The sequence below is a fragment of the Scardinius erythrophthalmus genome (assembly GCF_964197995.2).
Source record: "Scardinius erythrophthalmus genome assembly, chromosome: 14".
Taxonomy (NCBI): Eukaryota; Metazoa; Chordata; class Actinopteri; order Cypriniformes; family Leuciscidae; genus Scardinius; species Scardinius erythrophthalmus.
Window position 1 is genome coordinate 15,493,372 of NC_138234.1, and position 27,501 is coordinate 15,520,872.

A 27,501-nucleotide genomic window follows, 5' to 3' on the forward strand; every position below is an offset into this window, starting at 1 on the left:
ATCAAATTTTATGCTAATATCACATTTGCATATTTTAAAACCAGGAGCCAAAAACATCATTAGCAGATAAATATAACTAAAAATATGCAGATATATATGTAGATTTATAGAAGATATAATAATTAATTTAATTAGCCTAAATAAATCAAAATTTGGTTTGATCATCCCTTAAAACAGCTTTCGTCCTAGTGCCATTACAGCCACAATAGATTTGCGACTCACTGAGGATTTAAAAAGGTCATATGACAGACAGTAAGCTATATGGAGCAAAGCATGCGCATTTCGGTTATAGGAACGAAACCGAAAGTGTTAAACGGGTGGGAAAAAATCCACTCATCGCAGAGAAATATATCGGCAAAAAAGATTAAAATAATTTTCTTAACGTTGAGAGTTCATGTAGCCTAATTTTTGTAAACTAATAAAGATGATCAGTGGAGTTAAGTGAATTGAAATATAATATCTTAAACTGATCCGTTTGGGCGGCGCTTCGGTGACTCGTTCCGCCAATGCAAGCATGCTTGGATATTAATTTTATTATTTTGTATTACAAGAAAATAATACGTTACCGTTTAGTGAAGAGCTAATATTATCTCAACAGTATTTCTAAACGTTTGCATGAAGTCGTTCTTTTTAACGATCTGACTCTGACTATTTCTACAATCCTCCAAAACCTACCGCTGGAGATGAGCTCTATGTTAAAGTAGAAAGTCGGAATGACAAGCCAACGTTGTTAATCGTTAAAGCTTATATTCAGACGGTGAATCTCTTCCGCCTGATACTGGTCTTTGATTTTACTATGATGTGACAGGCAACCATCTTAACAGAAAGTCAAAGTCTAAATTCTCTACTTAGACAAGACTTCAAGTAAGTTTGAATACTTTCTCGATTACAGGTATTAAGGGAAATAAAGTAGGCATTTTATACTGTTTGTGAAACTTTGATTTATATTCGAAGTTACAACAGGCATGTTTATTCCGGAAGTGTTTTTAGCTACTCCAAACACGATGAAGCTGCTAGAAAATAACAAATATGTTGAAGGCCTTGGATGTTAAAACATGCCGTTTATTCACCATGTTAAATTCGTTTTTAACTTATTCGTTAAAAACGAATAAGTTTCAGAAGGTGTTTCCTTTTACATTTAGACACATTTAGTGTTTTGTGATGGTGCGAAATCGAAAGTAGGCCTATGTATTTTTTGTCAGACTTTCAGAGATAGGCAGAAAAACAACATCATATAGTGAATGTTAATTCGTGTCAAACAAAATTGTAACCAATATATAATATCTGCTTAATATAGTATTCGGTTCACACAGAAGTGAATTATATAATAAATGTGTGTTTTTAATTCAGGTTACGTTCTTCTTAATGAACATTTTAAACATTTTGAAAATAATTAAATATATTGTAAACTTTAAGTTACAATAAACAGATTTTAAATAAATATGAGTGTATATGATATTAAACTGCAATACAGAAAAGCCCCCTCAATGTTTTAAGCGTGATATTAATATCTGTTTCCTATAATGTTCTTATATAGAATGTTTAATCTTATTGAATGATCTGAAATGATTACCATAGGACCATTTTGTTGCAATACATGGCAGTATATTTGTTTGTAACATCTCAGTAACATTGTCATCTCCAGGTCATGTTGAGCTGATCCCATCCCCATCTGCTGATCTAGCACTGGTTGTTTAGCTGCAGTATGTCAGAAGAGCGAGGAAAGGACTCTCTCTCTAAGATGAGTCTCTCAGAGAAACTGAGGTAAGACATGCTATTCTTCACCCTGCAAGATTTTTCCTCTTATGTGAAGCACGGTTCTGATACTCACCAACCTTAAAGGTCCCGTTCTTCGTGATCCCATGTTTCAAACTTTAGTTAGTGTGTAATATTGCTGTTAGAGCATAAATAATATCTGTAAAATTATAAAGCTCAAAGTTCAATGCCAAGCAAGATATTTTATTTAACAAGTCGACTACAGTGAACGGCTCGTTTGGACTACATCCCTCTACTTCCTTCTTTAATGATGTCTCTAGAACCGTTTCTTGACTAACCTCCACCCACAGGAATGCTCCTTCAACTCTACTGGTTACTTGCGCACTTCTTATAACTTACTGTTTACTCAGCTCTTAGGTGATTTTCTGAAGTAAAACTGATGCTTCATCTTTTGTGTGATGTACAATAAACTTTATTAAACTCATCAGTACATGTTTGATCATCATTCGGACCTGGTCCGAAACAGCAGACTTGTAGGCTATTAATAAATAATGGATACATACAAGCAGATGACAAATATGTTATAATAACCGTAATTAAACTACTAAACTATACCTGTTTCATCTCTATACAGCACTCTGACTCTGTAGGCATTATTGTCCGACTCGAAATGAACACCGTTAATGAGAGTTTCTGATATTATCATCATTCCGTGAGATGAAATTGTCCTGAGAGACTGAGCGCGAGCTCATGAAGCTCCGCCCCCTGTGTCGTCCAGCAGCAGCTTATTTGCATAATAGGGCACACACTAAAACAGCTCGTTTTTCTGAGCCCCAAAAAATGTCAATTTAAACATGCTGTAAAAAATTATCTGTTGGGTATTTTGAGCTGAAACTTCACATACACACTCTGGGGACATCAGAGACTTATTTTACATCTTGTGAAAAGGGGCATAATACGGGACCTTTAAAGGGATGGTTCGGAGTACAATCAACCTATTTTTTGCACCATGACATAGGGCCAAACACTTCAATTGAATCTCTGTGAAGTGACAGGATTATAAAATTACTTTTTGTTTTAAGCTAATCAAATGTCAAACACAGCAAAATGTTCGTAGGACATCAAGTTCAAACACAGGACATCAAGTTCGTTTTTGTCCAGAGCAAAACAATGCTCCCCAAAGGGATGTAAATAAACAAAATGTGATTCAGGCTGAAAAAGAAGCAGAGCCAACCTTAGGTGCACAAGTGTCTGGTGAAAGTGCAAACACGGATAAAGGAAAAAGTACTGAGGGTAAGGAAAAGGGAAATGAGATTGATCCAAAAGTACTGGATGGTGAAATGATAAAAGATGTGGTAGAAGCTATAATAGATGAGGAAAGTATAATGATGGAGGAGGAAGAATTAGTATTTAAAATCACTGTAGTGAAAAGGAAATCCAAACAAAAGGAAGGGGGGGTCAAAATTGAAGAAACAATTAAAGAACAGCCAAGAGTCAATAAAAGATGGGGAAGGTAATAGTTCGGAGGACGCTTCTGATGACTCATCTACTGATGTTTCTGTGGTCAGTTCTTGTGAAATAGATCCCTCAGACACTGTGGTGTCTCTGAATGAGAGCCAAGGGCCTAGTGGGTACAGTCTTGAAAAGGTACAATGGTTTTTGATCATTACAAAAGGCAAACGGAATGTGGTGATAGATAATTTCTTTCCGGATCGTAAAATTTTCATTGAGTCTGCAAATTTCTTAATGAGAGAAAGAGGGGAAGAAGGACTATCAAGTCAAGATGTCCACAGATTGAAAAAAATTGTACAAAAAATGCGTGCAGATCAAATTTAACTGAAATGAAAAGAAAAACTTTTACTGTTTTTTTTTTTTTTGTGTGTTTTTTTTTTTTGCAATTGATGATTGGAATTTTTTTACATTTTATTTATGATTGATTTGAAGTTTTCAACTTTAAATCTGAATGGAGCAAGAGATATTAGAAAAAGGGGTCAATTGTTTCAATTAATGAAAATGAAACATATAGATATTTTTTTTTTGCTCAAGAAACCCATAGTGACATGATAAATGAAGTGAATTGGAGAATAGAATGGGAGGGTACGGCTATTCTTAGTCATAAAAACAGTACAAGTGCTGGTGTAGGAGTTTTCTTTGCAAAAAATTGTTTGCCAATCTCATATGAGGTGGAAGCAATTGTGGAAGGAAGACTTTTAAAAGTTAAGGCAAAATTTGATGTTGCAACATTTGTTTTAATAAACGTGTATGCTCCAGTTATGGCAACTGAGCGATTGCTGTTTTTAGAAACATTGTTAAATACTGTGCAAAATTGTGATCCTGACCATTATCTCCTGATTGCAGGGGATTTTAATTGTACTGCGATGGATATAGATAGAAACCATCTAGAACCTCATACAGCTTCCAGGTTGTCGTTGAATCGTTTTATTGAAACTAATGATTTAGTGGATGTGTGGAGAAACTTGAATAGTAAAGTTAAACAATACACATGGGTACAAATAAGAGAAAGGGTTGTTTCAATGGCAAGACTGGATAAGTTGTATTGTTTTAAACATCAAGTACAAATTGTAAAAACATGTTGTATTAGCCCTGTTTGTTTTTCTGACCATTCCATGGTGATAGCAAGTGTATTCTTAAAGTTTCTGAAAGTAAAAAGTGCATATTGGATTTTTAATAGTGCTTTGTTGCAAGATGTACATTTTAAGAATTGTTTTGAGTTTTTTTTGGAAGGAATAGAAGGTTAAAAAGGCAATGTTTTCAAGTGTACAACAGTGGTGGGATTTGGGAAAGAAACAAATACAACAACTCTGTGTACAATACAATTTCAATGTCACCCAGAATATGTCTAAAAAAAATTGAATTTTGGAAAATGATATTTTAGAACTGCAAAATTTATGTGATTCTACAGGAAATCAAGTGAATTCTCTTATTGGAAAAAAAGCGGAATAAAGAGATCTGCTCGGTAGTAAAGCACAGGGGGCATTGATCAGGTCTCGTTTTCAGCATTTTTCTGAAATGGATGCTCCTTCCAAGTTTTTCTTCAGCTTGGAAAAGAAAAATGGCCAAAGTAGAATCATTCATTGTCTCCGGTCAGCCAATGGGCAAGAGCTCACTGGAACTGCTGATGTGCGTAGGAGGGCTGCTGAGTTTTATAAGGATTTGTTCAAATGTGAGTACAATGAGGACCAAGAGCTGGTACAAGAGTTTCTCGGAGGCCTACCTCAAGTGCAGGAGGAGGCAAAAGAAAAAATGGTGAGCCAACTGACTCTGGGAGAATTGCATACAGCTTTAATGAGCATGGAAAACGGTCGGGCTCCAGGGTTAGATGGTCTAACGGTTGATTTCTATAAAGCTTTCTGGGATTTGGTGGGCAATGACTTGCTGGAAGTTTTCTCTGACAGCATTGCCAGAGGACAGCTGCCTTTGAGCTGTAGGAGGGCAGTTTTGACCCTCTTACCCAAGAAAGGAGATCTGAAAGAGATCAAAAACTGGAGGCCCGTGTCCTTGCTTTGTGTTGATTTTAAGATATTATCAAAGACTTTGGCCAACAGTTTGAGAATAGTGATGGAGCAAATCATACATGCGGATCAGTCATACTGTGTACCGGGCAGATCAATCACAGAAAACATTGGTTTAATTCGAGATATTTTTTAGATAGCAAAAATTACAGGCAAGAAATTTGGTATGATTTCGCTAGACCAAGAAAAGGCCTTTGACCGAATTGAACACCAATATTTATGGAATGCACTTGATTTTTTGGGGTTTCCTTCAACTTTTATTGAAATGGTTAAAGTATTGTATGGTGACATTGAAAGTGTAGTTAAGGTCAATGGTGGCTTGAGTGTTCCTTTGAAAGTTAAAAGGGGAATTAGGCAAGGTTGTGCAATGTCAGGGATGTTGTATTCAATATCAATTGAACTGTTTTTATGTAAATTAAGAGATATTTTAGAAGGAGTGTCTTTGTCTAGTGAACAGAGTTTTTGTTTGTCTGCTTATGCAGATGATGTTATTATAGCAGTTAAAGGAAGTAGTGATGTGGAAAAAATCCAAGGGGTGGTAAAGAGGTATGGTAAAATATCTTCAGCAAGAGTAAACTGGGCTAAATGTACTGTATTGGAAGTAGGTGGGTGGATTCAAGGAAAACCAAATTTACCAGGTGGAATGTCATGGGTTACAGGGGGTGTTAAATATTTGGGAGTCCATTTGGGTGATGATCAAACCATTATGAAAAATTGGGATGGTGTTATGGAGATGGTTGAAGGAAGACTTAAAAAATGGAGGTGGTTATTGCCACAAATGTCATTTAGAGGACGTTCCTTAATTATTAACAATTTGGTAGCAGCAACATTGTGGCACCGTGTAGCAGTACTTGAGCCACCTGCAGGTCTTCTGTCAAGAATCCAGGCTTTAATGGTTGATTTCTTTTGGAATAAGAAGATGCACTGGGTGCCACAGTGTGTGTTATTTCTAACAAGGGATGAGGGTGGACAAGGTCTTCTGCATCTAGAAAGCCGTAAAACAGCATTTAGATTACAGTTTGTTCAGAAACTGCTGTACGGTCAAAGTAATGTATGGGAAGCAGGAATACATTTTATTTTGGAAAAAATTGGAGGTTTGGGGTTAAACAAAAGTCTTTTTTGGATTAACTGTGAAGCGGGAGACATAAAAGGCCTTCCCTTATACTACCGTAGTGTTCTAAAAGCATGGTCATTAGTAAGAACTGTAAGGACTATGCCTATGACATCTCTTCATTGGCTTCTTGAAGAACCTTTAGTTAAAAGGGTGCAAGACTGGATGTTGCCAGACAAACAATGCCTGGAATGATGAAACTATTAATAACAGGAAAAATGATCACCTCAAGACAATTGCTGGAGGTTGTTGGAAATGACTTTGATGACGTGAATGCCCAGGGGCCTCATTTATAAACGTTGCGTACGCACAAAAGAAGGCGTACGCCGCTCTCTACGCAATAATTGGTATTTATAAAAAGCAAACTTGACGGGAAAATGTGCGGTCCTTCACGCAAGCTCTCACCCAGGCGTACGCACAAAAACGGGTGAAATGAGAAATGGCGACACCGTCGGCAGATGGAAGAAACACGTGAAAGTGTGGGAAACTGTAGTAGACCGTTGTGTAAAAGAAATGGCAATACTGCCTCTCATAAATAGCCTAACATGAAGACTTCACAAAGCAAGTCTTATTAACAGCCTACACGAACAGCCGTTTGATCAATCTGCAGTGTAAAACAAACAAAATCCAACGAAAATTACAACAGAAATGCAAATGAACACATATTTGCGAAAAGAAAAGTGAAATATGTTCTGCATTAATATTGGCATATTATGCAATTCATCCTTATGAATAATATGGTAAACAGAACGAAATAATGTACAAAACTGATATTCTCGTCAATGTGTCCGTCTGGCGGAGCAGATAGATGCAAGATAGACAGATAGATAGATAATTAGGGAGATATATAGATAGATAAATAGATGTATTAATTGTCCACTGGGGAAAGTTATTTTCATAGTAAAAAATTCTTCATCAGCTACGGAATCATGGTATTCATGCAAAGCCTATATGCCTTTAGTTTGTTTTATTTTGATAAAATAATGTATGACGTAGGCTATGTCTCAACCATTCAGAAAGCTGCAAGAAATTACATTTGCGCTGAACTATTTCCCATTTCCACGTAGATTATAACCGACATCAGTAGCCTAGCTTGTCACACTCTGGCGATGGAGCGCTATAAACGCTTTTTTGCCTCGACTTTGATGTCCGACCATGTCTTTTTTATTTCGGCCACAGTCCAAGGTTGTGAAGCTACAGCATTTACGGCGTCTGCAACCTTTTGCCACTCAAGTGCCTTTTTGGCATTAGTAATGCCCACACTGTGCCCTTCAAACAACATTTTTCTCCTCTTTTCCACCTCGCCAATGATAACTTCTACTTCACATTGAGTGAAGTTATGTTTTTTGATTTCCTCTCTGTGTTTGCCATGATTTCGCAATCGATGAATATTAATTTGTGGGCGTTTCACGGACTATTTATGGGCAACTATGGGCGTGACATGAAGCCGCAAAAGCTGCGCTACATTTAGAATTGATTGTGATTTATTAAGGGAAAACTGCGTAGGATGTGCGTGCGCACGGTTTTATAAATCTGAATATTTCTGTGCGTACGCACGTCCTATGTTTCTTCCGTACGCCACTTATGACGCAAATCCTACGCAAAGTTTTATAAATGAGGCCCCTGGCACAATGTTTGGGGCTCCAGTCACAGAGAGTGGTGGATCGTTTCTTGGACAATGTTAAAAAAAACTCTCAATGATGAAGATAAGCTTTTAATTAGTGAATTTGGCAGTGGACGATCTGCACCAGAAGTAAATGACATTTTTCCAAACATGGACATTTCACCAGAGTTTACTGAAGAAGAAAGTTCTCATCAGCTGCTTGGGACAAAAGGTTTGGAAAGGTTGTGTTTTTGCTCTGTGAATGGAAAAAAGTTGTATGAATTGTGTGTTAAAATGTTAAACAAGGAAAAATTGAAAGTGCGGGTTAAAACGCCATGGGCTGTTCATTTTGGTGTTGAAAATGATTGTAAACCTGTGTGGAGAAGTATATACAAGCCACCATTGACCAAAGCAAATGGGGATTTGCAGTGGAGAATACTGCACGGTATTGTTGCTGTAAATGCGTTTGTTAGCATAATTAATTCAGCAATTGATAGCAAATGTCCTTTTTGTGATCAGAGGGAAACTATTTTTCACTGTTTTGTACATTGTGACAGGCTTAAAAACTTGTTTTTGATGCTTAATTTCATGTTTGTGGGGTTTAAAGTAGTGTTTTCAAAGGTTGGTTTTATCTTTGGTTTCAAGTTTTGGGAAAAAAAAAGAGAAAAAAAGGGCAGCTTGTTAATTTTGTGATTGGAAAAGCGAAAATGGCTATTTACTTGACAAGAAAGGAAAAAATAGATGGTGAAGTTGGTCGGGATGTCGTACAAGTTTTTAAGAGTTTAATAAAAGTAAGAATTAGATTTGATTTTTTATTTTATAAAACCATGAAGAATATAGAGGAATTTAAAAATGTATGGAATTGCAAAGAAATGTTGTGCTTTGTTAGAGATGGTGAATTAATTTTTGCTAAATGTCTTGAGTAAAGTGTATGTTTGTTAATTTGTTTTAAATGATTTAATAAAGTGCTATAAAAATCTCTCTCTCTCTCTCTCTCTCTCTCTCTCTCTCTCTCTCTCACTTCCGGTGTACGCTGGGAGAGTTTGGGTGTGTGTGGGGGATTCGTAAGGGGAGAGGGTGACTGTTATTTACTTTTTTCCTTATTTTTCACCTTTAAAATTTGGGGTATAACAGTTGATTTTGGAAAGTAGATTAAGTTGAGTTTAGTCTTTTTTTCTTGGGACGGTGTTGGGATGGCGTCGTTCCCGGACGGGGGAGAGCCACCGCCACCTGTGTCTCTGCGTAACGGAATCAGGTGTGTTCCCGCGGCAGGTGTGGATGTGGAAGACGTGCTAGTCGCAGTCGGAGAGCAGATCGGCTTTGAGAACATTTCTTCAGCTTCGAGGATGAATAAGGCCGTTGTGGTTTTTGTAAAGGAGGAAGAGATAGCTAATCGCCTCATTACCAACGGAATTGTGGTAAGTGGCGATTTTATTAATGTTTCACCGCTGATTACGCCGACGACACGAATAACTATCTCGAACGTGCCCCCATTCATTCATAATGATGAGATTGAGCGGGGATTAGTTCGTTATGGAAAGTTTGCTAGCGCAATTAAAATGGTTCCACTTCGTTGTAAAAATGCAGCATTAAAGCATGTTATGTCGTTTAGGTGGCAGGTGTTCATGTTTTTGAATGAGCAGGAATTAGACATTTCTTTCAGAGTATGGCATGAAGGAAAGGCATACATGGTGTATGCAAACTCTGGAAGTATGAAGTGTTTTGAGTGTGGAGATGTGGGCCATAAAAGGATGGCGTGTCCACATAAAGCTCAAAATAGTGAGGAGGCTGCAGGCCCTAGTGATGCTGCTGATGTAGCAAATGGATCTCAGACCGCAAAACAGTCTCATGCTGGAGAGACTAGTGACGGTAGAGCTCAAAGTGCTAAGCAAACTGAGGATGTTGTTGACAATGTTGACAATGATGATGATGAGTTTAGTGAGAAAGGTGAAAAATCTGGTTTGTCCAAACAAAATGAAAAGGCTGAAGTTAATGGAACTGTGGATAATGAAGTGGCAGGGACATCTGGATGTGTTGAAACGTCTGAGGATAAAGAGATAAGAGATGATGATTCGGTCTCTGATATTTCTGAGATAGGTTCACAGGTTTTGGATGATACGTACACATTGCAGGAAATTAATAATTTTTTGGATGGAACATTTGGAAAAGTAGTGGAAGTTAAGGATTTTTTTCCAGACACGGATAAATTCATTGGGTCTGTATTGTCGCTGCAGAAAACAGTCAGTTACGAAGCTTTAGATAAAAAAAAGAGATTTCGTCTGAAGAAAATGATAACAAGGTTAAGGAAGGATAAAATGCATGCTTTTAAAAAAGTAAAATGAAGAAGTTGCACCTGGTGATTTCTAAACTTTGTGTGTCATATTTGTACCTGTCCTGTCTCTTTTTCTTCTTTTTTCTTATGGGGCTTTTAAGGGTGGGCTCCTTGAATATAAATGGAGGTAGAGATAGGACAAAATTGGCAATGATTTCAGAGTTTTTTTAAATTAACCGGGTTGATGTAGCTTTTTTACAAGAAACACATACTGATAATGATAATGAAAATGAATGGAGCATGTGGTGGGAAGGGAAGCTCACTTTAAGTCATGGGACAAATAACAGCGCAGGGGTAGCTATTTTATTTTCGAAAAATATCAATGTTAATGTTCTAACTGTAGATGAGGTTATAAAAGGTAGACTTTTGTTAACTAAAATTGAGGTTGGAGGAATGGAACTTGTGCTCATGAATGTTTATGCCCCAAATAATGGGTCTGAGAGGATGGATTTTTTTATGAAAATGGCAAGGTTAATTAAGACAATTGATAGTAATGTGTGTATTGTTGTGGGAGGAGATTGGAATTGCACCACAGACTTTACAATTGATAGAAATGGAGAAGAGCCACACAGTCAATCAAGCATGATGTTGACAAAAGTATTAAATGAATTTGAATTAATAGATGTGTGGAGAATGATAAATAAAAGAACTAGACAATATACATGGCTTAAAGTAAATGATAATAGAGTTAGTGGTGCAAGATTAGATAGATTTTATTTGGGTAAAGTATGGAATAATAGGGTGATGAATACTTCTATTTTACCTAATGGTTTTTCAGACCATCACATGGTTATTTTTGATTTTAATTTAAAAAATATGTCAAAACCTATTTATTACTGGCATTTTAATGCTAAATTGCTGCAAGACATTCATTTTTGTGATTCATTTGTTTTATTCTGGAAGAACTGGAAAACGAGGAAATGTTCATTTGAGAATCTCAATCAGTGGTGGGATGTGGGTAAAGTTAACATAAGGATGTTGTGTCAGAATTATTCATCTCATATTGGATCAGTGGTGAGGGATACTGTGAAAAGACTACAAAGAGACATTGAACTTCTAGAACATGACATTTTTAATAATAACAATGAACTTGTGCATGATGATGCTCTACAAAAGAAAAATAAAGAGCTTGGGACTTTTCTACAAGAGCAAGTAAAGACAGCTCTAATAAGGGCAAGGTTTTGCTCTATTAAAGACATGGACACCCCTAGCACATTTTTTTTCAATCTTGAAAAGAAAAGTACAACGCAGAAGCAAATGTATCATCTTCGTCGTCATGATGGTTCGATAACAACAGATCCTGCTGAAATAAGGAAGATGTCTGTGGATTTCTACTCACAATTATATGCTTCTGAAAACTATAATCATGAAAGCGCTGAAGATCTACTTCGTGATCTACCAAAGATTAAGAGTGAACAGAGAAAGACTTTGGATGAGAACATTACTTTTCAAGAGCTTACAGAGGCAATGCAGCAGTTGTCCACAGGTAGATCCCCAGGAATTGATGGACTGACTGCCGAATTCTATCAATGTTTTTGGGGTATTTTAGGAGAAGACTTTTACGAGGTACTTTCTGAATGTTGCCAAAGAAAAAAACTTCCCACAAGTTGTAGTCGGGCAGTACTTTCATTACTTCCAAAAAAAGGAGATCTGGGACTTTTAAAAAATTGGAGACCAGTGTCATTGTTGTGTGTTGACTACAAAATATTCTCAAAATGTTTGGCTAACAGGTTGAAGTGTTATCTGGGTTTATTGGTGCAGAAGGATCAGACGTACTGCATTCCTGAAAGATCTATAATGGACAATATCTCCTTATTACGTGATGTTATTGAATTAAGTCAATTGAATAATTCTGAAATTGGTATTCTTTCTCTAGATCAGGAGAAAGCATTTGATAGAGTTGACCATGGGTATCTCTATAATGTTTTACAGCATTTTGGCTTTGTCGAAAATTTTATTTCATATATTCAATTGTTGTATTCAAATGCAGTTGTTCTTGTAAAAGCTGGTGGTGGTTTAAGTGCACCAATACCTGTTTCTAGAGGAATTAGACAAGGCTGCCCACTTTCAGGACAGTTAGTCTCGTCATTGAACCTCTTTTGTGCAGGTTAAGGAGAAATCTCAGTGGAGTCTTAATCCCAAATGGAGACATAAGTTCTATAGTGTCTGTATCGGCTTATGCTGATGACGTTACTGTTTTTATTAAAGGCCAGGATGATGTTACAGTTTTAACGAAGATCATTGAGCAATATGAGAAGGCGTCCTCAGCTAGATTAAATTGGGGGAAAAGTGAGGGTTTCATTATTGGACAGTGGATGGGGAAAAGACCCCCGCAGCTTCCTGGTGGTTTAAAATGGGGCAGGGAAGGGCTAAAAGTTTTAGGTGTATATTTAGGGAATAGTCAATTTCAGATGAAGAATTGGGAGGGAATGCTGGAAAAAGTGATTGCCCGATTGTCTAAATGGAAATGGCTATTACCACAGTTGTCGTATAGAGGGCGAGTTTTGGTTATTAATAACCTAGCTGCCTCTACACTGTGGCACAAGTTTATTGTTATGGAGCCACCTGATGAACTGATCTGCCGTATACAAAGAGCATTGGTGGATTTCTTCTGGAGTGGGCAGCACTGGATCCGGGCAGCAGCACTGTATTTACCTGTCCATGAAGGTGGCCAGGGGTTGGTGGATGTGAGGAGTCGTATCAGTGCCTTCAGGATACAGGCAGCACAGAGACTCCTCTATCATAAGGACTTGACTTGGGCCCAAACTGCTTGTGCTTTGCTACAGAGAGCAGGAGGACTGGGATTGGACAAACATTTATTCCTAATAAAACTGGAGGAGGTGAGCTTGTCTGAGCTTACTCCCTTTTATAAGGCTATGTTAAAGGTCTGGAGAACTGTTTTTAAAGTGGAGCGGGACATTGATCCTAATGGACAATGGGTTACTGAAGAACCCTTGTTTTTTAATCCAATGATCCAGACAAGGATGTTATCTTCTGTGAGTATACGAACATGCTTACTAAGGAATAACATTGTAAAACTGGGGCACCTCTTGGATAATAATGGATGGAGATCGGCAGAGACCCTCAGAGAGGTGACAGGATTACGGTCATAAGACTTACAGCAAAACTAATGGAGGAAATTTTGAATGTAATACCAAGCAGCTACAGAGAGATCATCGCAAGAAAGGAGACCAATGAGAAAGGATTCCCAAAGATAAAAATAACTCCCGCAAGTAAGGAAGATCTGGAAGGTGTGGACGTTGGTTCAATTTTGTCTTTTAAGGTTCCTCAAATAGAACTCTTAGAGTCTACATCAAAGAAGGCCATTTATCACGTTACGGTGAAGATCATACATCAGGAATCACTCAGGAGAGTTAAAACCTCTGGGTGGCCAGGTCTGTTGACCCCAGAGTTCCTTGTGAGGGACAGATGGAGAGCACTGTATAAACCTCCAGTGGAGAAGCGAACAGCTGATCTACAATGGAGGATTATTCACAGGGCAATAGCTACAGACAGACATGTGGCACACTTGAATCCAGCAGTGGGTGGGGAATGTAGGTTTTGTGGAGAAGAGGAGGATTTAGAACATTTGTTTTTAAGATGTGATAGGCTGCAAAGTCTTTTTAACCTTCTTAAGGCATGGTTCAGGGAACTTAACGAGGCTTTTTCGGATGAAGTGTTTATTGGAGGGTTAAAGTATGCATTTTTGACAAGGAAGAAAGTGTGTTTATTGAGTTATTTGATTGGGACTGCAAAATTGGCAGTGTGGAAAACCAGGAAGAACAAAGGCTTGCAATTGACATCTACGGACCCTGAAGTTATGTTTAGGAAATTAGTAGCAGGAAGGCTTAAAGTAGAGTATGCATATTATAATATGGTTAATAATGTAAGGAGTTTTATTGAAATATGGTGTGTTGATAACATTTTATGCACTATTTATGATGATGCGATGGTTTTGAACTTTTAATTTTATTTTTACTTTTGTTATATATATCTGTGGGTTTATATAAAATCTAATTTAATAATGTAGAACTATTTTAGAATGAGTACATGAATGTATGAGTTTTGAAATGTAAAATAAAAGAATTTTTGAACCCCTCTCTCTCTCTCTCTCTCTCTCTCTCTCTCTCTCTCTCTCTCTCTCTCTCTCTCTCTCTCTCTCTCTCTCTCTCTCTCTCTCTCACTTCCGGTGTGTCTGAGTGCGAGTTGACGGAGTGTGTGAGCGTTGGCTGGAGGGCTTGTGAGTGAAGCTGTTTTCTATTTTCTTCCCCTTGCTGTTTTTCTGGTCTTTTCTATTTAGTATTTTTGGTTCTTTGTTGGGCCGCGTGCCATCCACTTTATCGGGGAAGCATGTCGGCCCCACGTGTGCAGGTTTTGAGTTCACTCACGCGGCGTAATGCAGTTAAAGTTGCCGCCGCGGTGAGTGTGGAGGAATGTTGTCTTGCCATTGGTGAGGTTGTGGGGCATGAGAGTGTGCTATCCGCCTCCAGAATGAATAGTGCCGAATGAATGTGTTTCTTAATACCGTAGATAAAGTCAATGAAGTAGTTGAGCACGGAATAGTCATTGGTGGTGATTTTGTCTCTGTTCTTCCTCTTTCATTACCAGCTAAGAGAGTCACTTTGTCGAATGTTCCACCGTTCGTAAGTGATGAAATTTTGGCACAAGCTTTATCCCGGTATGGAAAGTTAGTATCTCCGATTAAAAAGATCCCAATCAATAGCGGATCACCTCTGTTGAAACACATTGTTTCGTTCAGGAGATTCGCGTATATGATTATTCAAGATGATGTCGAGCTAGACATGACGCTAAATTTTCGAATTGACAATTTTGAATACGTTATTTTCGTCACTACCGCGAAATGTTTTAGTTGTGGTAAATCTGGACATTTAATTCGCAATTGTCCTGACAAAGTTTCAGGAAGGGAAGCAAACGTTGTGAATGAGAATACTGAGGGTGGTGGTGGTGCTTTTGGTGTTGCTGACATAGTTGAGGAGGTATTGCCAGGGCCAAGCTCGGCTGTGGCGGTGACGGCTACGATCGTTCCCGGTGAGAGTGTTGTTGCGTCGACTTCACTGCAGTGTGAACACTCGGGGACGATACGCACCAAAACACTTTCAGAGGCTAGTGTCAAAGATTTACCGAGCGTGGCACAGTTTTCTGAGGATAAAGGAGATGAGCAAAATGAAAGTGCTTTAGAGAATAGTTCAGTGATATTGCAAGAGGCTTGTGCGACGGATTGTGTGGAGGAAGAGCATTTTTTCAAAATGCCTCATAAAAGGAAGATGGTTAAAAAAATGTTTGATGCCAAAATAAGTAAAACGAGTAAAGTGCAAGACGATATGGATCAGGATACAGAAAGTGATGGTGGGTCTTCTGACTCTAGTATGACACTTTCTCAGGGGGAGTTCATTGGTCGGGATTATGGACTTGATGATATTAAGTTATTCCTTAGATCAACAAAAAATAAAAGAGGTGTGAATGTGCAGGAATATTTTCCTGATGTCAAACAGTTCACTGAAAAAGCAAGAAGCCTAATGGCAGAGAGTTGCTTTACAAACAAAGAGGTCTATCGACTTAAGAAAATTGTGAGGAATCTCAATACTGTTTTAAACAATGATGTCTGTTAATTTTAAAATTAGAATGGCTGATGTTTTTTGGCTATTTGGGTGTTTTGTTTTTTCTTTTCTTTTTTCTTTTTTATGAGTGAAGTGCATGTAGCTACTTTGAATGTTAACGGTGCAAGAGATTCTAGAAAAAGAGCTACAATATATGAAGTAATTAAACAGAAAGATATTGATGTTGTTTTGTTACAAGAAACTCATAGCGACTTGAAAAATGCTGCTGATTGGGCGAGGGAGTTTGATGGCATCCCTGTGTTAAGCCATAACACTTCAATAAGTGGGGGAGTTGCCATTTTATTCACAAAGGATTTTAGTCCTATTTCTTATGATGTTGATGAAATAGTAAAAGGTAGGCTTTTAAAAGTTAGAGCTGTTGTCGAAAGTTATGTGTTTATTTTTATTTGTGTATATGTTCCAACTGCACCAGTTGAAAGAATGTTTTTTTAGACATACTGTGTTCAACTCTACAAAACTGTTGCCCTGAAGACTTTTTGTTCCTAGGTGGTGATTTCAATTGTACTGAGCATAATTTAGATCGAAATCACATTGAGCCTCATTTGGCGTCGCGTAAACGTTTTATTCATATTATTAAAAAGTATGATTTATGTGATGTTTGGAGATCTTTAAATGGTAATGAGAGACAGTACACTTGGGTTCACACACGTGATAATGTTATGTCATTAGCTAGGCTGGACAGATTTTACAGTTTTAATCACCATCTTAGTATTTTCAATAAATGTTATATAACACCAGTAAGTTTTTCAGATCACAGTATGGTGCACTGTAAGCTTATTTTAAGCTCAATAAAACCAAAAAGCGCATACTGGCATTTTAATACTAATTTGCTAAATGATAATTTTTTTAAGGAATCATTTAAGTATTTCTGGGAAGCCCACAGAATAAAGAAGTCTTTTTTTTATTCATTGCAACAGTGGTGGGATGTTGGTAAGATAAAAGTAAGACAATTTACTCAACAGTATACTCACAACGTTACTAAGGAGTTGACTCGTTCTTTAGAGTTTTTGGAAAGAGAGATAATTGAATTTCAAAATTTGGCTCAATCTACTGGCGAGATTCATTATTTAGAAGCCTGCTCAAAGAAGAAAGCTCAGTTAGCTGATCTACTGGGGCATAAAGTACAGGGGGCTCTGGTCCGTTCACGCTTTCAAAGCATTGACCAGATGGATGCACCATCCCAATACTTTTTCAATCTGGAAAAAAAGAACGGGCAGAAACGGTTTATTCATGGATTGCGCTCCGAAGATGGAGTTTTATTGTCGGATCCTGCTGGTATTCGAGGAAGGGCAGTACAGTTTTATCAAAATCTGTATAGGAGTGAGCTCAAGTCAGAGTGTTGTGTGGACAACGTTTTCCTTGACAGCCTACCAAAGGTGTCAGAGGAGGGTAATGATGAACTTGAAGGAGTGCTGACCCTGGAAGAGCTCTATAAGGCCCTGCAAAGCATGGAGTCTGGGAGGGCACCAGGAGTGGATGGCCTCCCGGTTGATTTCTATAAGGCTTTTTTTTTTTTTTTTTTTTAACTTTTTAACAACATATAATACACACACCAGAAACAAACATACAAAATACAAAATGCAGTATAGACACATTGATGTCTTCGCATTAACTTAGCAAAACTCAATTTGTACAGGACTCACATCCTCAAGACTAATGAATTAAAACACACACAAAAAAAAAAAAAAAAAAAAAATAAATAAATAAATAAATAAATAAATAATAATAATAATTAAAAAAAAAAAAAAAAAAAAAAAAAACACACACATACAAACTATTCAGGCCTCCTAATACAAATACATCCTATAATCTTACATATCTTCAATTGTCTCCTTAAACATGTCACTATCCTCCTTCTCTATGAAGGATCTAAAGGGATTCCAAACATCTTCAAAAGTCTTACCCTTTCCTTTAATAATATATGTTATTTTCTCCATTGACATATTCAGTACCATCTCCCTGAGCCACCTTTTTATGCTGGGTGGTTCTAGATTCTTCCATTGTAATGCAATGAGGCGTTTAGCTTGTAAGATACACATAGAAATAAAGACACATTCCTTTGACTTAAGCTTAGGATACAAATGCAGTAGAAAAATCCTTGGTCTAAAAGGAAGACTCACATTTAATATTTTACCAATCATATTATGCACTTCTTTCCAGAATTTCGATATTTCTTCACATTCCCATATACAATGAAAATAGGTACCTTTACAAACATTACACTTGGGACATGTATCTGGTATATTTTCATTAAATTTGTTTGATAATACTGGAGTTATGTATACTCGCATAAGCCAATTATATTGCAACAACTTTAATCTTGTGTTAACTGTTTGTACTTGAGCATCTTGACAAATATCACTCCATTCATCTGGTGTGATCTCCTCGTTAAGATCCTTACTCCATGCTCCTAAACGAGAGTTAGAAGATTCCGGGGAGCCCTCTACCAACATATTATACAGAAGTGAAATCCGACCTTTATCATAACAATCTTTGGTGACTACTCTTTCCAAAACTGATAATGGTGGTATATTTCCAGTTCTTTTTTGAAATGATAAAATGAAACTTCTTATCTGTAAGTACCTAAAAAAATGACTTTTAGGTATATCAAATGTATTACTCAATTCTTGAAATGACATAAGATTATCTTCCTTATATAAATCTTTTATATTTTTAATACCTTTTTCTGCCCACGTCTTAAAACCTACATCTACTTTTCCGGGACTAAACTTAGGATTTCCCCATATTGGACAGTAACGAGATATCTCACTCGAATAGGAGATATTCAAATATCTCTGCGTCTCATGCCATACCCTTACCATATTTAAAACCATTGGATTCGTAACATTACCCTTCATTTTCTGTAAGATTTTACGGTCTAAATCATATAAGTATGATTCCAAGGGTATTTTATTCGGAATAGAGTTTTTTTCCATTTCTACCCATACGGGTTGTTCATTAGATGTTGAGAAGAAAAACATGATAGATCTTAACTGGGCAGCAGTATAATACTCTTTAAAATTAGGGCATTGAAGCCCCCCCCTATCAAATGGCAAATATAAAAGAGATAATCTAATTCTGGATCTTCTATTGTTCCATATGAATTTAATAATTAACTTTTTAAGTCTAGAAAACAGATTACTAGGAGGTGTGATCGGTATATTCTGAAATAGGTACAAAAATTTAGGTAAGATATTCATTTTTAAAATATTAATTCTTCCTATTAAAGACAACGGTAAAGAAGCCCATCTTTCAACCAGCGTCACTGTATTCTCAAAAATTGAATTATAATTTTTTGTTACTATGTCTTCCAGTTTTGGAGTAATTTTAATTCCCAAATATGTGAAAATTTCCACATTATTAAACATATCTACCTTACTGATAGGACTTTTCCTTTCTTCTTCATTCAGCAACATAACTGAAGATTTTGAATTATTGATCCGATACCCTGAGATTTTCCCAAATGTCTCTATAATTTGAATTAAAGCCGGAATGGTTGAGTCTAATTTATTTAAAAATAATATAACGTCGTCAGCAAATAGCGCTATTTTATGTTCACTGCCAAACATTTCTATACCTTTTATATTTCTATAAGGCTTTTTGGTTGGAGTTGGGTGTAGATCTGCTGGAGGTACTGAAGGACAGCTTGTCGAAGGGCGGGTTGCCGTTGAGTTGCCGAAGAGCGGTGATCACTCTTCTTCCAAAAAAAGGGGACCTTACAGATATTAAGAACTGGCGCCCTGTCTCGCTTCTCTGCAGTGATTATAAAATACTTTCTAAGGCATTGGGTAACAGATTGGCTGGAGTGTTGGGTCAGGTTATCCATCCGGACCAGACGTACTGTGTCCCTGGTAGATCTATATTCGACAATATTTCTTTAATTCGGGATATTTTTTACGTTTCTAAATTGTTAAATTTGGACTGTGGCTTGATATCTTTGGATCAGGAGAAGGCGTTTGACCGAGTAGAGCACTCATATTTGTGGAGTGCTTTAACAGCTTTTGGTTTTAGCAAGAACTTTATAGACATGCTTAGGGTACTCTATTGTGACGTTGAGAGTATGCTGAAAATAAATGGTGGCTTATGTGCTCCTTTTCAGGTTCTCAGGGGTATCAGACAAGGTTGTTCCCTGTCTGGAATGTTGTATTCCGTGGCTATTGAGCCATTGCTTCAACAGATAAGAGGTCAATTAAGTGGTTTGTTTTTACCAGTTTGTAGTAATAAAATTTGTTTGTCAGCCTATGCCGATGATATTATGGTGATGATCAACAGACAAAGTGATGTGCAGATTTTACTTAATTTAATTGACGAATTTAGACTGTTGTCTTCTGCAAAGGTCAATTGGAAAAAAAGTGATGCTTTATTGTTGGGACAATGGTCTGATGGTAAACCTTGCCTTCCTGATGGGTTGTGTTGGGGGAATGGGGGTATAAAATATTTAGGAGTTTATCTAGGGGATGACAGTGTGTTACAAAAAAATTGGGAGGGGCTGATGGAAAAAGTTAAGGGGCGATTGGATAAGTGGAAATGGTTATTACCGAATATGTCTTATAGGGGGCGAACTCTCATTGTCAACAACTTAGTGGCATCTTCACTTTGGCATAGATTGGCATGTGTAGACCCTTCACCACAGTTTTTAGCGGAAGTTCAAGCTGCTCTTGTTAACTTTTTTGGGACAAACTGCACTGGGTCCCACAGAGTGTTTTATACCTCCCCAAAGATGAAGGTGGGCAAGGTTTGATTCACTTACAAAGTAGAATGGCTGCTTTTCGGTTACAGTTTTTAAAAAGATTACTTGATGGTTCTACAGATTTCAGCTGGCGTGCTGCGAGCTGCACCATTTTGCACACTGTTGGGGGTTTCGGACTGGACAAATCCCTCTTTTTAATGGATCCAACCAAATTGGATTTATCGGAACTGCCTGCTTTCTATCGAAATCTTTTCAAGGTGTGGAGTTTTTTTCGTGTTCACAAGACTGAGAACTCATATTCTCTCCACTGGCTTTTGCAGGAACCACTGATACTTGGGGCTCGTTTGGACATTGCCACTCACTGCTATCTTCCGGGGTTCAGCACCATATTTCTGAGATCCAAGGTTTTTACTTTGGGACATTTGTTGACTTTAACTGGGCCTCAATTTGAGAATGTGGATGTCGTATCCAAACATTTAGGAATCAGATCTGTTCGCTTATTAACTCGTTTTTTTGTCAAACTTAAATCATGTTTTACAGTTGAAGAAGATCACTTGTTAAGAGATTTTTTTAAAGGGGTTTGTACTCCTGATGTTGAGGATCCCTTTCCGTGTTTGATTATTCAACCCAATCTTGAAGAGGGTATGGGTTTTTTGCTGAAATCAGGTGAATCTTTGTTTTTAGATTTCTTGTCAAGTGAAGGAAAAAAACTGTATAGAGCCTGTGTTTTGGTTTTTAATAAGAAAACGTTAGAAAAAAGAACTGATACACCATGGCGTTCTGTTTTCAAACTGAGAAATGATGTAAAACCTGAATGGAGATCATTATATAAGCCACCATTGTCTAAAAGGTTTGGTGATATACAATGGAGAATTCTCCATGGGGCCATTGCTGTTAATTCTTTTATTTCATTGCTGAATCCAGAAGTTAATTCTGTTTGCCCTTTCTGTCTTCAAAGAGAGACTGTTTTCCATGCTTTTATGCATTGTTTTAGATTAGAACCTTTGTTTATGAGATTAAAAGAATTGTTTTGTAGGTTTAATGAAACGTTTTGTATTGAGACTTTTATTTTGGGTTTTAAGTACTTTCAGAAAGAACGTTTTACCTGTCAATTGTTGAATTTCATTTTAGGGCAAGCAAAAATGGCTATTTATATCAGCAGGAAAAACAGAGTGGAACAAAAGGGTAGCGATGATGTGAACGTGTGTTTTTTAACTTTGATAAAATCTAGAGTTTTGATTGATTTTCGGTTTTATAAAACTATGAGAGATCTTTCAACTTTTGAAATGATATGGTGCAGTCATGGTGCTTTATGTGCAGTTTGTGAAGGTGATTTGGTTTTTTCTTTGTATTTTCATTAGGTATTAACATCCTTTGTGTAATGTGTTGAATGTATTATATGGTTAGTTTATTGTGAAAAGATACTGTTAAAATTGTAAATAAAGTTTTTTTCAAATTCTCTCTCTCTCTCTCTCTCTCTCTCTCTCTCTCTCTCTCTCTCTCTCTCTCTCTCTCTCTCTCTCTCTCTCTCTCTCTCTCTGTGTGTTCTTGGTGTTATTAGTGAAAGATCTGACTCACATGTGTCCAGCTCTGTGTCTGTGAAGAGTGACCATTCAAAAGGTCATGGCCAACCAAACTTCAGTGAGAAAACACCATCATCTACCAAAAGGTATTTCTTGTGCTTTACATTTTAGCATTGTGCTAGCTAATTTCTCCACTTTGGTGTATGTGAGGCAACTTGACTGAATAAAACAAATCAAGAAGGAGATGTCTGTTTCACTTCAGTCTGGAGCTTATTTCCAGTAGCACAATTACACAGGCAGACACTGTGGGGCATACATGATTCACCAGAGAAAGATAAGGCCACCAAAACCTCCTGTAGTAATTTATTTTCCTCTCTGATCCTTGCATCATTAGTGAAAGATCTGATTCACATGTGTCCAGCTCTGTGTCTGTGAAGAGTGACCATTCAAAAGGTCATGGCCAACCAAACTTCAGTGAGAAAACACCATCATCTACCAAAAGGTATTTCTTGTGCTTTACATTTTAGCATTGTGCTAGCTAATTTCTCCACTTTGGTGTATGTAAGGCAACTTGACTGAATAAAACAAATCAAGAAGGAAATGTCTGTTTCAATTCAGTCTGGAGCTTATTTCCAGTAGCACAATTACACAGGAAGACACTGTGGGGCATACATGATTCACCAGAGAAAGATAAGGCCACCAAAACCTCCTGTAGTAATTTATTTTCCTCTCTGATCCTTGCATCATTAGTGAAAGATCTGATTCACATGTGTCCAGCTCTGTGTCTGTGAAGAGTGACCATTCAAAAGGTCATGGCCAACCAAACTTCAGTGAGAAAACACCATCATCTACCAAAAGGTATTTCTTGTGCTTTACATTTTAGCATTGTGCTAGCTAATTTCTCCACTGTGGTGAGATGTCCGGTAAGCTGTTTCACACTCATTAGCCATTTTTAGATTTTACTCACCTGTGTGTGTTAGAGGCTAAGCATTAGTTTAAAATAGATATGTTTTCACTCGCTGAACACTGACTGAGTGTTTGAGAGTTTCATTCATTCTCAAACTCAAATTCATTGTTTTGCTAATAAGCATGTGATTTTAAATGTAAATGTAATAAGCAGTTTCACTCTCCGTTAAGTGATCTGTATCAATTCAGCTCAATGGATGAGGATGGGGTCTCTGCAGAACAAAAGTGGGCGTTTCTAAATTGTGGGTGTTTTCTTTATTTATTTTTTTCACTTAAGGTTTATTAATGATTTTTTCAATTTTACAACAGCAAAAATAACATTAACAACACAGTGTCAGTGGTCATAGTGAATCAAGTTTGTGTATAAAGTCAATTTTTTCCATCACTATTCGCACATTTCTTTCTGTAGTCTTAATATATATGTTAGTCTTTCCATGTTGTGAATTTCCTCCACAATGTCTCTAGTTTTTCAGGGTTGGGGGGTCCTCTTTACACCATTTTCGTGTAATGGCCTTTTTTGATGCTGCCAGAAGGATTTTAATTAAGTATTTGTCTTACTTTTGTATTTTCTTTTCTGGTAGACTTCCGAAGTACAGTACTAAGCATGTCTTTGGTAGTTTATATCCAAGTATTTTCCATGATTCATCCCAGATACTATCCCAGTATTAGGATATTTTTGTGCACTGCCAGAAAATATGTGCATGACCCACATTCAGTTCACCGCACATCCTCCAGCAGGGCTGACATATTGATGAGGTAGCCCTCTTGATCTTTGGTGTTATAAAAAATCTTACCACATTTTTCCAACAAAATATTTTCCAATTTCTAGAACTAGATGTGGATAGTTGTGTTTCACATATGTCATACCATTCGTCATCACATATTTCTAATAATAATAATTTTTTCCATTTATCTCTAATATAAAGTGTTGAAGTTATTCTGTTGGATACCAATCCCTGATACAGTTTAGATATCAACTTTTCTCCTTTGTTTCTATAAGCACACCCCAAAATTTAATTTATAACATTTATTTTACCCGGGAGGTCTGGCCTTATCTCCATTTGATAATGGTCTCTAACCTGAAGATACATATAGAAATCTTGATGTTCCAAATCAAATTTCTGCCTTAAATTCTGAAAGCTTATAATTTCCCTATTTTTGATAAAATTACTTAGTATGTTCAAACCTTTATTAGCCCAGTTTTTAAATTTAGAATTCAAAACTCCTGGTTTAAAATTTGAATCGTACGCCAATCAGCTAAATATCTTTATCTCCTTCTCCATATTATACCTATTTACTATTTACATATTTACTAATTTGAACCAGACCTCTAAGGTGAATTTGGTTATTGAATCTAACTTGTTTTCATTTTCTTTGAGCATCTTTTTACTGGCAATCATGGCCCATACTTGGTACTCATCAGTGTCCAACTCTGTTTGTTTCCAATTTGCTGTAAAATCCGGAATACACCAGTTAATCATATGTTTGAGTTGTGCGGCGATAAAATATTCTTCAAAGTTTGGCAGCGCCAATCCTCCCTCTTTCTTTGGTAGTTGAAGTGTTGAGTACTTGATTCTTGGTTTAGCCCCGTTCCAAATAATTCAATTCTCTGACATAGGTCTAACAATAAGACGCCCCACCTTTCCATGTCTTTATAAAGTTTTTGATTTAAGGCTTCATAATTGATTTTATACAATTTAGAAAGGTTACTTGGAATATTTATTCCCAATTATTAAATAAATTTCTTATTCCATTTAAAATCATACTTCTGTGTCATTTCTGTGGATGGGATGAAATTTAGAGGAAGAACTTGCGTTTTCCCTATATTCAATTTATAGCCTGACAGATAACCGAAATGTTGCAATAGGTTCATTAAATGTGGTAATCACTTGTCTGGTTGTTTTAAATATATTAAAATATCATCGGCAAATAGCCCAATTTTGTGTTCAACGTCTCTAATTTTAATTCCTTCTATTTCCTAATCTTGTCTTATCGCTTGTGTCAAAGGTTCTATAAAAATTGCAAAAAGGGTGGGGGATAATCCACACCCTTGCCGTGTGGATCTTTCCAGTTTGAACCAATTTGTGAGGCTGCCATTTATTTTAATTCTAGCTCTTGGTTCCTGATACAATGTTTTAACACATCCGACTGATTGTGGGTTAAAGCCTAGTTTTTCCAAGCTAAGATGCCTCCAGCTAACGCAGTCGAAAGCTTTCTCTGCGTCTAAGCTTAGCAAAATGGCACTTTTCTTTCTTCTCTGAACTTCTTCTACAATATGCAAGGTTCTCCTAATATTGTCTGCAGTTTGTCGCCCTTTGATAAACCCTGATTGGTCTTCCTCTATCAAATCAGACATGAATGTTTGGAATCTGTTAGATATAATGGAAGTGTATATCTTGTAATCACAGTTCAGTATTGATATAGTTCTATAATGTCCACAGAATTCCTTGTCCTTACCCTCTTTATGTATAAAAGTTATTATGGCTTCTTTCCATGATGGAGGGAGAACACCATTTTTAAGTGTTTGATTAAATGAAGCTAGCAGCATTGGATTCAACTCTTTTTTTAAACATCTTGTACCATTCTATAGGGAATCCATCATTTCCCGGTGCCTTATTGGATTTCATCCGTCCTTTGGATGAGACGTTAAACCGAGGTCCTGACTCTCTATGGTCATTAAAAAAAATCCCAGGATGTCCTTCGAAAAAGAGTAGGGGTGTAACTCCGGCATTCTGGCCAAATTTGCCCCTTGGCCTCTGTCCATCATGGCCTCCTAATCATCCCAATATACTGATTGGCTTCATCACTGTCTCCTCTCCACCATTAAGCTGGTGTGTGGTGGGCGTTCTGGCGCAATATGGCTGCCGTCGCATCATCCAAGTGGATGCTGCACATTGGTGGTGGTTGAGGAGATTCCCCCATTCTACAGTATGTAAGCACTTTGAGGGCTCCGAAAAAGCGCTATATAAATGTAACAAATTATTATTATTGTTATTATTATTATTATTTTTACTGTATTCTCCAATTCCTTTTCCGTAATTAATGCACATATCGTAGCATTTTGTGATTCTCCTATATTTGGAAGGTCTATTGAATCCAAAAAAAGATTTAATTGTTGCATCATCTGCTGCTGCAGGTTGAGCGTAAAGGTTTGCATAATATTTTTCAAACACTTTCTCAATCTCTTCTGGCGTATAAACTAAATTTTTGGTGTTGGGATCTCTAATCTTATGTATGGTATTAAGTTGTTGTTTATTTCTTAATCGTCTGGCTAAAGATTTGGTTGATTTGGAACCTCCTTCATAGTATGTTTGTTTTAGATATCAAATTTTCTTTTCTACTTCTTTTGTTAATATTTCATCAATTCTTCTTCTTACTAATTTTATTTTTTTAAGTGTTTCTGGGTTTTTATTGATTTTGTGTTGGTGTTCTAAATTTTCCAATTCTTTCGAGGCAGTTTGAAAATCTAAAAGTATTTTCTTCTTAATGAAAGAGGCATAGGATATTAATTTACCCCTCATTACTGCCTTCATATCATCCCATAACATTGTAGGATTTGTACCTTCTTTATCATTTTCATTCTTATAAGTATTTATCTCTTTTTTTAAATTATCCACTAATTTTGAATCGTTAGCATCCCTACGTTCAATCTCCAAGTTGTATTTTTTATTCTCCTGCTGAGATCTAAAAGTAAATATAGAATACAGTGGTCTGATAAATCAGCTGTTCCTATCCCACATTCCATGATTCTAAAACGATCTTCAACATTCATAAATAAGTAATCAATTCTTGTGTAAACTGAGTGTGGGGCCGAATAGAATGTATAATCCCTTTCCAGTGGATGACATTCTCTCCAAACATCAATTACCCCTAATTCTGCCAAATTTGTGTTAATGTAACGAGTCAGATGTGTTTTACTATTCTTTTGGTACTGCTGGAGTCCAGAGTATTATTCAATACAACGTTCCAGTTGCCTCCACAAATCAGTATCCCTTCCGTTTCTTGAGTAATAATATCAAACACTGTTTTATAAAAGGATTTTTCAGATTCAGGTGGGGCATAAATGTTAAATAATGTAACCATATGTTCCTCCAATTTCCCCTTAAGCAGTATATATCTGCCATCTTTGTCTTTTAATTCCTTCAAACATTCAAACTTGATTTTATTAGAAATTAAAATAGCTACTCCTCTTTTACTACCTCCTTTAAACAAGCTATAAAAAGAATTTCTGAATCCAAAGTTTTTCAATTTTTCATGTTCTGTATCAGAGAGGTGAGTTTCCTGTAGATAAATTGTCTGCCTTTTCTTTTTTTAATTTATTAAGAACCTTTCCCCTTTTTATTGGGTTATTTAACCCATTCACGTTGAGAGAGACACATTTCAAAAGG

The 27,501-nt window shown here is 36.8% G+C and overlaps 1 protein-coding gene across 1 annotated transcript in view; it reads left to right on the forward strand.

Moving 5' to 3' along the window:
* The first annotated feature begins 288 nt into the window (after positions 1 to 288).
* LOC308702146 (uncharacterized protein) overlaps positions 289 to 27,501 on the forward strand; it is a 100,167-nt gene continuing 72,954 nt past the window's right edge. The window contains exons 1-5 of the mRNA XM_081384813.1: positions 289 to 864; positions 1,646 to 1,764; positions 22,186 to 22,293; positions 22,542 to 22,649; positions 22,898 to 23,005. Of these exons, the coding sequence (XP_081240939.1) occupies positions 1,706 to 1,764; positions 22,186 to 22,293; positions 22,542 to 22,649; positions 22,898 to 23,005 (383 nt within the window). The 5' untranslated portion in view covers positions 289 to 864; positions 1,646 to 1,705. The remainder of the gene's footprint in view (positions 865 to 1,645; positions 1,765 to 22,185; positions 22,294 to 22,541; positions 22,650 to 22,897; positions 23,006 to 27,501) is intronic.